The sequence below is a fragment of the Lodderomyces elongisporus genome, chromosome 4 (genome assembly GCF_030384665.1).
Source record: "Lodderomyces elongisporus chromosome 4, complete sequence".
In the NCBI taxonomy this organism is placed as follows: domain Eukaryota; kingdom Fungi; phylum Ascomycota; class Pichiomycetes; order Serinales; family Debaryomycetaceae; genus Lodderomyces; species Lodderomyces elongisporus.
Window position 1 is genome coordinate 1,672,160 of NC_083676.1, and position 11,074 is coordinate 1,683,233.

The 11,074-nt window shown below is 39.3% G+C and overlaps 5 protein-coding genes across 5 annotated transcripts; 3 read left to right on the top strand and 2 right to left on the bottom strand. All coding sequences in view use genetic code 12, as the record gives it.

The window, feature by feature from the left end:
• Positions 1–905: 905 nt before the first annotated feature.
• RPP2B (60S acidic ribosomal protein P2) lies at positions 906–1,241 on the bottom strand (the record flags this gene model as incomplete). Its single annotated transcript, XM_001526299.1, has 1 exon — positions 906–1,241. One exon carries the CDS (start codon positions 1,239–1,241, stop codon positions 906–908), a length of 336 nt encoding a protein of 111 aa, XP_001526349.1.
• A 694-nt stretch (positions 1,242–1,935) lies between these two features.
• RPS15 (ribosomal protein S15) lies at positions 1,936–2,905 on the top strand (the record flags this gene model as incomplete). The annotated part of the gene is made up of 2 exons (XM_001526300.1): positions 1,936–1,948; positions 2,490–2,905. 2 exons carry the CDS (start codon positions 1,936–1,938, stop codon positions 2,903–2,905), a joined length of 429 nt encoding a protein of 142 aa, XP_001526350.1.
• A 579-nt stretch (positions 2,906–3,484) lies between these two features.
• DBP5 (RNA helicase required for poly(A+) mRNA export) lies at positions 3,485–5,020 on the top strand (the record flags this gene model as incomplete). Its single annotated transcript, XM_001526301.1, has 1 exon — positions 3,485–5,020. The coding sequence occupies one exon, from the start codon at positions 3,485–3,487 to the stop codon at positions 5,018–5,020; it is 1,536 nt and encodes a 511-aa protein (XP_001526351.1).
• A 113-nt stretch (positions 5,021–5,133) lies between these two features.
• On the bottom strand, positions 5,134–6,213 carry PVL30_003744 (uncharacterized protein; the record flags this gene model as incomplete). Its single annotated transcript, XM_001526302.1, has 1 exon — positions 5,134–6,213. One exon carries the CDS (start codon positions 6,211–6,213, stop codon positions 5,134–5,136), a length of 1,080 nt encoding a protein of 359 aa, XP_001526352.1.
• A 2,004-nt stretch (positions 6,214–8,217) lies between these two features.
• PVL30_003745 (uncharacterized protein) lies at positions 8,218–9,978 on the top strand (the record flags this gene model as incomplete). Its single annotated transcript, XM_061119501.1, has 1 exon — positions 8,218–9,978. One exon carries the CDS (start codon positions 8,218–8,220, stop codon positions 9,976–9,978), a length of 1,761 nt encoding a protein of 586 aa, XP_060975484.1.
• Positions 9,979–11,074: the final 1,096 nt, after the last annotated feature.

Consider the following 11,074-nt stretch of genomic DNA (forward strand, 5'->3'; position numbering starts at 1 on the left):
ATTTACCACAAAAAAATTTCCATCCACTACAAACCATTCATCTCTCCTCAACTGAGAGTATTCCACCATTGTTAACCCAACTATCCTCTATTCTACGCTAATCACAAACTCGCCTCATCTATACATGTACACACATATATATATAGATATGTATAGATAAGTAAATGTGTATTAAAAGAGAAAAAAAATTCATCTACTTATTTAATGAAACACTGAAAAAGTAGCTGAAAAAGAAGTTTCTCTTGCTCTGTTCAGGCTTGTTAATGTTGGAGAAAATGACACTAGCTTGTGTTGCAACAAGGAACCTTTTTTTCTAAGAATATAACAAACTAGGCTCTCCAATTGATTATCACAATTGTTAAAAAACAAACAAATTCTCATACCACTCTTAAATTTATACACCGAAAGAAAGATATCTTAGGATGGGAAGCGGGTGATGAGTCTAGATATGGCAAGTCAAATTTGAAAAAAAATCAACTGCGGCTCTATAATAATCATTATAAAACATACACTTTCCACTTTAAAGTGTCTTAAACTCCAGTATTCAACATGTAACAAAAGCCAATACTTAGACAAATAAATCAATAAATAAAGAAATTAAGAAATAACAAAACCATGAAAATAATCAAGTACAACACCATGCAATAAAAAAAAAGGGCAAATAAAAAAATAAAAAAAAGATGGTAACGAAATAGTAAACGAAAATTGTTTCCTATAAAAAAAAACATTATACAAAAAGACAAAGGCTTGTATGAACCAGTAAGCAGCCTATTTGCTTCCTCAACAATACATAGCCACATCTTACTTATATTTGTAACTTCTACCTTTCATTTTCTTTCAAACTTATATCACGTCCTCCTAATGACCATTAACATAATAAATCCATTCAACAGAGAATAAACTGTTTAATCGAATAAACCGAATCCCATGTCGTCGTCGGATTCTTCCTTCTCTTCTTCCTTGGCCTCTTCAGCAGCTTCTTCAGCAGCACCACCAGCAGCAGCTGAGGCACTAGCACCTGAACCAACTGAAGCACCACCAGTTGGGACTGAAGCCAACTTGGTGTTACCTTCGGCAACCAATTCGTTGATGTCCTTACCTTCCAACTCTTTCAACAAAGCGGTCAATCTTGACTCTTCAACTTCAACACCGACGGATTCCAAGATGGAAGTGATGTCCTTGGCAGATGGTGAGGCATTACCACCTTGGACCAATAACAAGTAAGCAGCTAAGTATTTCATTGTTGTTTTAGTTTTAGTAGAAGTAGTAGTTGTTGTTGTAGAATAATCACTTTTAAGCAAACAAACGGCAGACTATTCCTTGGTTGAATATACTAGAATATAACAAGGTACGTAAGTACTTTCATCAAAAAAATGGCACCGGTGCCGTTCGCTAAGGTGAATTTTTCGACTACACTCTCGCGGCTAAGGTGATGGACTCACCGCGTATTCTTTGTGTGCTGCAATATGGATAATATAGTCACGAGATTGTAGTTAGGGCTAGGGTTTACTGAGAAAAAGTATTACTGTGTACCGTACTTCAGCATAAGTTTTTTTTTTCGCTCTCCCTTTCTAGCTCTTCTTCTCTTTTTGTGCTTTATTAGAGTGGAAAGCTACCAATTAGTGGCTTCTACTACGTAGTATACGTATTGTGGTTTTAAAGTTTTGCGGCCGATTAGTGAGAGAGAGACAGAGACAGAGACAGACAGAGAGAAAAAAAAAAGGTGAAAATTTAAAATAATAAAAATCAGACTAGTGAGGCAGCGATGTAGTGTGGTAGTGTGTTTACCGAGTTTTTTTTTCTCTCTCTCTCTCTCTCTCTTTCTCTCCATTGAGTGCGCTTCAGAGAACTCTGATATACTGAAAAAGATTTTTGAAACCAAGAGACTGTTTGATTTTTCAGGAATATCATCAACAACAGCATATAGAGACAATCATGGTTGACGCAAGTATGTGACATATTAAACGAAAGGAAGGCATATCTAGAATGTAATGGAGAGGGTCAAGGAATCATAGTTGATCAACTGTTATTGAATCTTTACAAGTTGGAATAAAATGTTGAAAATGTTGAAAATTAGAGACACGAGGACCCAAGCTTTCAACTATATTGGAGTTATCTATTGAACCTGACCAAAATGAAAGTCAAAGTAGTACCAAACCAAACCAAACCAAACCAAACCAAAATAAACCAAAGTTCACAAAAATAAACCAAAATAAACCATACCAAACGAACAACTATGGCGATTTACCAAAAACATGTCCTCGAAGATATCGATTGGGAATGGCAAATCAAGCCAGAAGACCTACAATATTAATTTTTGCTGGCTTTCCTTCTAATAGGATATAATATCAAAACTAGTTGACCATTTTTTATTCCTCAAGGAACTCTGCCTTTGACTTTTTGAAATGCCTTCCATTACTTTTGTATAAACCAAAAATATTGATAGATATTTTTCAAGTTCCAAATTACTAACTGAAATGATTCTTTAGCTGAAAAGAAAAAGAGAACATTCAAACAATTCTCCTTCAAGGGTGTTGATTTAAAAGACTTGGTTGAAATGCCAACTGAGGAATTCACCAAGTTGTGTGGAGCTAGAGTCAGAAGAAGATTCTCTAGAGGTTTGGACGCAAAGCCAATGGGTCTCATCAAGAAATTGAGAGCTGCCAGAGCTGCTACCGAGCCAAATGAAAGACCAGCTATTGTCAAGACCCATTTGAGAAACATGATTGTTGTCCCAGAAATGATTGGATCAGTTGTTGGTGTTTACAACGGTAAGGTTTTCAACACTGTTGAAATCAAACCAGAAATGGTTGGCCACTACTTGGGTGAATTCTCAATCACATACACACCAGTTAGACACGGTAGAGCCGGTAACGCCTCTTCAAGATTCATGCCATTGAGATAAATATGAAGGAAATTTAAATTCCAAACTTATTTATCCACCCTACATTCCAAGCTTTATCTTCCATCCCTGGACTGGGAAGGTCCATTTTTGACTCTGTAATTTTATAGTTTTTTACGGGGTTTAATACAAAAATTTTGAGTAAAAATAATTGTTTGTAGGTTTTCTTGTAGAAATGTTGATGGTTTATTCAACTACGTCGTTTAAGATGATGTCTTTGCCGTTATTGAAACTTAACTTATATGGTGTTTAATTACAATTCTGTTGTATTCCGTCCTTTCACCATTTTTGTTTTTACTTCCTCTATTTCCATTTCTCTCTGTCTCTTTCTTTTTTTTCTTTTTTTTTTTATTTTTTTTTTTGCTTTTGGCTTTGGCTTTGGTTTTGGTTTGCTCATTTCTAGCTTTGTTGTTTCGTGGTAGTTGAATCAGGGAAGATTTGAGATTTTTTCCGCGTAAAGTGCACACTCAGAAGAGAGATTGTGTAGGCTATAAACAATTGTATCCATATATCAATATATATACATATATATATATATTGATAAATTTGCATATTTACATATTCGTACGCAATTGATCAAAGATGAGCAATACAAAGGATGTTGATGCTGATGCGTCAAACTTATTAGCAAGCCTTTCGGTGTCGAAGGAAAAGAAAGAAGATACTAGCAACATATTGGCCGGACTATCACTTAATGGAGACGAATCTAATAAGAAGGAGGGTAGTGGCGTGAAAGATACAGAATCAGATAAGCAAAAAGGAAATGGAAAGGTCGAGAAAGTCGAGAAAGATGAAAACAAGGACAAGTCTCAGTCCGAGGCCAAGGATGATTCCAAGCGTGAGACTAATCTTATTGAGAACAGGTACGAAGTCGAGGTGAAATTGGATGATATTCAAGCCGACCCCAATTCCCCGCTTTACTCTGTTAAGTCGTTTGAAGAATTAGGTTTAAAGCCGGAGCTCCTTAAAGGTCTTTATGCCATGAAATTCAATAAGCCATCAAAGATTCAAGAGAGAGCATTACCTTTACTTATTTCGAATCCGCCAAAAAACATGATTGGCCAATCGCAGTCGGGTACTGGTAAAACTGCTGCTTTCTCATTGACGATGCTTTCACGTGTTGATGAATCAATCAAAGCACCGCAATGTATTTGTTTAGCTCCAACAAGAGAATTGGCTAGACAAACATTAGAAGTTGTTGAGACCATGGGAAAGTATTCCAACATTACTTACCAATTGGTGGTGCCAGACTCTGTGCCAAGAGGGCAGGCCATCAGTGCACAAGTCCTTGTTGGTACGCCAGGTATAGTACATGACCTTATTAATCGAAAAGCAATCAATGTGGCGAAAGTGAAAGTTTTTGTTTTGGACGAGGCTGACAATATGTTGGATGCCCAAGGTTTAGCCGACACGTGTCTTCGTGTGAAGAAAAGATTACCAAGAGATTGCCAATTGGTATTGTTTAGTGCAACATTCCCTACTGAGGTGAGGAAGTATGCTGAAAAATTTGTTCCTAATGCTAACTCGTTGGCCTTGAAACAAGAGGAGTTGAATGTAAAAGGTATTAAGCAATTGTACATGGATTGCAAGAATCAAGAACACAAGTTTGAGGTCTTGTGTGAATTGTATGGGTTATTGACTATTGGCTCATCGATCATATTTGTTGAGCAAAAAGCCACTGCTGATAGCTTGTATCTTAGGATGAAAGAAGAGGGCCATACTGTTTCGATTTTGCATGGTGGCTTGGAAGTTGCCGATAGAGACCGATTGATTGATGACTTTAGGGAAGGTAGATCGAAAGTATTGATTACGACGAATGTTTTGGCAAGAGGTATAGATATCGCCACTGTCTCAATGGTGGTCAACTACGATTTACCACGTACCAAAGAGGGACGTCCAGACCCTTCGACTTATTTGCATAGAATCGGAAGAACCGGTAGATTCGGTAGAGTTGGTGTTTCTGTGTCATTTGTTGCCAACGAAAAAGATTACCAAACTTTGAAATATATTGCAGAGTATTTCGGCATAGAAGACCAAATGACGGTGGTGCCAACTGATGACTGGGACGAAGTGGAAAAAATCGTCACTAGAGTTATTAAGGAAAAGAAAATGACATAGAAGATTAGCACGATTTAGAATAGCGAATTTAATCGGTTAAAGTGTTTACTTTTTTTTTTCATTATTATTGTTTCCTCTTGTATTGCTTTTTTTTTTTTGGTATATACATATATTTACATTACAAACTTTTGGTGCATTCTTTCGGGTAATCTTCTCATCACCACATCCCAGTCGATGCACTCCCAGCAATTTTCCAAATACTTTTGCTTACCGTAAACACCATAATCAACAAGGTATGTTCTTGGTGAGGCGTCGATTGCCAATGCTGGGATTAACTTTCTGTTACTAAATGCAACTCTATCTTCTGCCTCTTGGACTGATCCCAATTGCAATTCGTTAACCTCTTTCTTTGATTTGAGTGCTTCCGTGGTTTTCTCACTTTTCGACTCACCAACCTCTTCTTCGTCTTTCGCCATTCTTTCCTTGTCCTTGAAAATCTCCCTCATACGACTCAACTGGCCTGCTCTTTCAACGTCATGTACAACACCACCATTATATGTGACAACCAAGGCCAACTCAGAAAATGAAGGTGAGGCGTGGTGGTTTGGGTGGTTTGGGTGGTGGTGGTAATCTTGTTGGCTGGCTCCTGGTCTATTCGAATGGGAAAATTTGCTTTGAGCAACCAACCATACTGTTCCGTCTCCCTTTACTGCTTTTGCAGTGTTGATGAGAAGGTTTCTAAACTCCTTCACAGAGCCAAAGGAACTTGAGATCCACGCAACAAGGTTTGGGTCTGTTGGTTGATTTATAAAGTCGTCAGTAGGTGTTTGGAAAAGAGCTTCTTGGGATGGTCTTTCTATTTTCACTGGGGATAAAGGAGTTTGCATGGGACGCAAGTTTTCAAAAAATGAAGTGAGTGCATATAATCTTCCAGCAGCTTTATGAACATTGTGTAAATGTGGTTTGTTTGTAGTGATGGCAAGAAGTTCTTCCACAGTTGGTTCGTGGTCAGCTGAATGTTCCAATAGTCCTGCTGACTGTGCAATGTGCTGATTGAGGTTCTGAATCAATTGTTCACCTTGTTTGAACCAAAGTTCATTCAATGCCTTGTGGGTAAAGAGACCTTCGAAATCAGCATTAGTTGCACGTAAAATTTCCAATGTCTGATTAACGGGAAGCGAATGGGTCCCCGATATACTTCGACAAAAGGTGAGACGACCGGCAAGACCGGAGAGACCAGTTCTGTATATCATCTATGTATGCAATTTGTGTATATATATGTGTGTGTGTGTGTGTTTTGTATGTACACGAGTCTAGATCAAGTTTAAAAATGTCCTTTGTCTGATGTCTAGAATATTTGTGAGTTTAGGAATTTTTTCAAGACCTTTCGCTCTTTCTCTTTAGCTTCGTCTTCCTTCTGTTCTTTAGAAAAAAAAAAAAAAAAAAAAAAAAAAAAAGGGAAGAAGAAATTTGATTTTTGGTTCTACATTTTTTTCTTTTGTTCTTGTCACAGTGCGACACACATTGGACGCTCTGTGCCCTCGTTTCCGCTAAGTGAATATTTGGAGAATATTGCACGACATAGGAAACTTGAAACTTCAAACAAGATGAGTTTATATAAATAGGAACGAGAAGTGGTAAAATTAACTTATCACTATTATATAGAAATATCGGTAAAATATAGATTTTATACGGTCAACTACATTGAACACAAATCACTAGGTGAACGTGCAGAGTGTATACTCTCACGATTCTCCTTACTAGTGACTTTGTATGAGACAATTTACTCTCTTAACTTATGAGCATTGAGACCTTTATAGGTGCGATCATTGACAATTACACTTAGTTGGAATATAGCCTATCAAGTCACGAACTCAAACCGCTGGTATCGGTGAGCTACCAGCTCAAACCGATGCTCAGCAGTCGTACACTTGTTACTTGTGACAGTGCTATGCGACAGAATGGCGACCAGAGTGAGGACCTCAAATCCTTGCAAATCATGTTGTTTGAATGATTTGATATGGTTACCTAATATTTCAAGTAATTGATACATTGGTTGAGGCTACTGTTAAGCAGTATTGTCGACCAGGATATTGAATGATCATGACATTTCAATACCTTGGCATTTCAACATTTGGTCAATATCATTTATGAGAAGGACCTGTGGAAGAGTAAATCTCCTATCCACGAATTAATAGCTTCACTATTGTGAACTACAGTTTAAAGGAGGAGCTACTCCTCATTGGAGAACTATGCGAGTTTAGTCCAATGGAACATAATGCATCGTAGTCATCGGGACGTATCCGAGACTACACCAGAAAATATCAAATAGCGTATACTGTCAACACTTTATGATGGAATATTCACCCATCAGTTGACAAAGGGCGAAGGTTGTAGACGTTAGACAGAGTGCAACTATAGACCGAATAGAGTCGTGTCTGCTGACTTGGCTATAGTTTGAAGGCTGTACGTGTGATAGGCATGGCGTTGAAACGAGTACCGAAGATTGCACGGGTATAGGTGGCTACCCTCAATTGGTGCAAAGATCGAGGAAAGTATTTTTAGGATAATGACCACATCCCTAATTTGGGTTTATATCATTTTTTTAAAAAAGACTTATTACATTCTAGAAGGTAAATAAGCACCGTTAAAGCAGCGTTTAAGAAATCATCATTACTGTCTACGGACTCATCTGAGTATGATGGTAGCAGACTAAACAAACTACACGGGTTATCGGTGAGGTAGAATTACACCAGATAAAAACGGCGGAGATGGTAACTACCGAGGGAAAGACTAAATTGCATCTCGCAAGAAAGACTATATAGCATCTTGAGAGAAAGACAGAATTGCATCCCGAAAGAAGCAACCAATTATTATTATGAAACTACAGTGTTTCAATAGGTCGTTCAATCATCACTTTATTAGAGATACTGACTTAGCGCCTGCTATATAGGAGGAGTCAAATCCGAGGCACTCATTTATTGTCGACAAAATTTTTAAGATGAGGCCAGGATACACGACTATGCGCTGGTGAAAAATTTTCACCCTACTCAACAAAAATTGTTGTCCACGACCTCTTACTCGCGTGACGAGAACTATAAGTATTCCCGAGATTGATTGAACGAAACCCTTGATAATTTGGAACAAAGGGTTTATCTACCATAAAAACATATCACCAAAAAGTTTAACACCAAGTATATCACATATTACATTCAAGCAAAATATTATTCCAAAAACTTGAAAAACTTCTACTACAAATGTCATCTTCAACAAAAGATTCTAAGACCTCTAATCCTACTCCAAGGAGTATCAACCCTGGTCCAAGTAAACCAGACCTTGCTGGTGTCGACTCATCTTCAATTTCCGGGCAGTCTATTTCTACCTCGGGAAGAGCCGATATGAGCGAAGGTGAAGATGAATCTCCTGGTTTGAAAAGGACAGAAGCTCCTCAAATAAATCAGGTTGAGATTAACGAGATCTTAGACTTGAAATCTGAGATGATGATGATGCAAGAGCAGATGAAACAAATGACTGCTATGTTTAAAGCCGCTATGATTCAAACAGTCCCGCAACTTAGCACTCCTGTACCAGCTAGGAACGATGAGGCTAACAAGGCCCAGATTTCGGATGATAACAACAGCATAACCCTGCCAACTGACGTGCAAATGAAAGTTCATCCGGAAGAACACACATTTTCACCAGGACGTAACTTCCCTATCTCGAGGCCACACTCACTCGCTTCACCCTTGACTCACCAATCCCGTCAAAGTGGTACTCCTAGTGCTTATGGATCTGATAGATCTGTTGCATCTTACGATGGTATCCTTTACCATGGAGAAGTAGTCCATAGCGGATTCTGGGTTGAAGGCCATGAAGAAGCTTGTCAAATCATAAACGAGGCAAGACAGAGGTACCCTCATGGGGAAGACGTCAGGGTAATTCCATACATTCGAGTCCCAGACATAGCTGTCGAAAAGGCATTCATGGCGTACTACGACAAACTCCTTGCCAAACAAGGGAGAACTCAAAATGACAATATGGCACTCGGTCAGTATGACATTGCAAAACGTGTCCCTTTGAAGTTCTCCGATGAGGAAGGTTTCATGTTCTGGTTAAAGTCGGTTTTGTGGCACAAACACACCTACGGTGTTCCTGATAAGCTCATCATTAATGAGTTAAGGAACGGAGCTAATTTGACGAAGTCAGAGTCGTTGAAGGACATGATTGAGATGTCATGTAAGAGTGAGGGCCCCTTTGAACAACCGGTGGTTGATTACTTACCTATCTTGGGCAATGGGGGCACTCCTCCAGAAACGAACCAAGTTACTGATGTTATGACTGCTATCCATGATGCTTTGAAAAAGAAACATAATCCTAGAGTGAAAATGACCATTATTGGTATTGCTGTCAAAAAGTATTTGAGGATCACCAATACATCTCACCTAGCACAGGAAACATGGATCTCAATCTTTAAGACCCTTTTCGAAAGGATGGGTAGTGTCATGGATCAAATAATCATGTATATGACCCCGGAAGTTAAAATCGAAAAGCCGGGAAGGACTGGACCAATAGTCACGTTTGAAGATGCGTCGATCATAAAGATTGGCCTTGGACTCCTCAAGAATAAACCTAACGATAAAATCATTCAAGGTGTCAAATCATACGATTTGACATTTGAGAGGATCTGGGATGCTGTTAATGCAACATTTCAAACGAGGATGCATCTTATCTCAGATGACGAAGAAAAAGATGCCGGTACTACACTGGTGTCTAAAGGTGACAAATCACAAAAGACTACTAAATGTAATTTTTGTGGAAAGTACAGACACACTGTTGATAGTTGCCACTTATTGGTGACTGCTTTGGATGAAAAGTTGGTAAAGAAAGTCGATGGGAAGTATTACTTAGCAAACGGTGAACCGTTGGTCATGGGTTTCTATAAGTGTCCCCTTTTAAAACACCTGAGCTTGAAATCTCTAAGTTCTAATGCGAGGCATCGCACGCCCCCAACAAAGTAAGTCCAAGGCAGCACAAGTTATGGAGGTAGAGGTTATTCCTAAGAGTACAGTCACTAGTAACTCTAGAGAAAATACCCACCACGAACGATTACCGACAGAAGTGATGCAATCTAATTCTCATATAATGTCTGATTCAATAGATGAAGTGATTAAACCCGGACCCATCATGATTGATGACGTCCCGGTTTACTTGGTGCACGCAGCCAATGCTCAATCTGCTAAGAAGGTAGTGAAGGATTGGACTGCGAAGAAAGCCCATCTCCCTAGCTCGCGAAAAGATGCTCACAATAAGTTGAAGGCTGATAAGGTGAAACAGCAACTCAATGCAGCAGTTAGACAACGGCAGGAGATGGAGAGAGTGGAGCGTGAAAGCGCACCTAGCCCTGTAACAGAGCAATCTATGCAGGAGTCCCGACGGGAATTAGACACTGAGTCCCCGCCGATCGGAGAGCAGTCTCCACCCTATGACTCACATTTACCATTCCTGGAACTCCAGTTTCCAGATGAAAACATAGACGTAGACCCAGACTACGAGTATGAAGAACCTAGCTCGGCTGGTATTCGGTTCGAACCCTCCGCACTGACAATGGATAGGGAATTAGAAAACCTAGCCATGGAGGACACCGTAGATCCTGATGAAGAGTTAAAGTTATTCCTATCCGAAGGAAAAGGAATTGAACAGACTTCTACGCCACCGGAGAATGGAAACATGATGAGTCACCCTCAAGAAGAAGTGCCTAAGGTGAAATCTGACGTTGTTGTTAATGAACCACTTAATGAGGAACAGGCAAATGCTACCGCTGATGATGGAGTTGACTCCCCAGTGGCTGACGATTCAATTAAACTCTTTAGTGTCGAAGACATCTTGAGAGAGAATCAGCTAGATGAGCTTGCCAAATTAAGTGCAACGTCCGACCAACCACACCACCTTGCTGACGATTCCACTGATCCACAGCGGAAAAGTCAGCGCCGAGTACGTACTAGTAAATTGACCATACTAGACAAACAGGCTGCATTCAAAGATGCCATGAAACATAACTTCTTCGTGTTTATGGATCTTTCGAAGTATTTGGGAATGCACGATGATGCTCGAGCC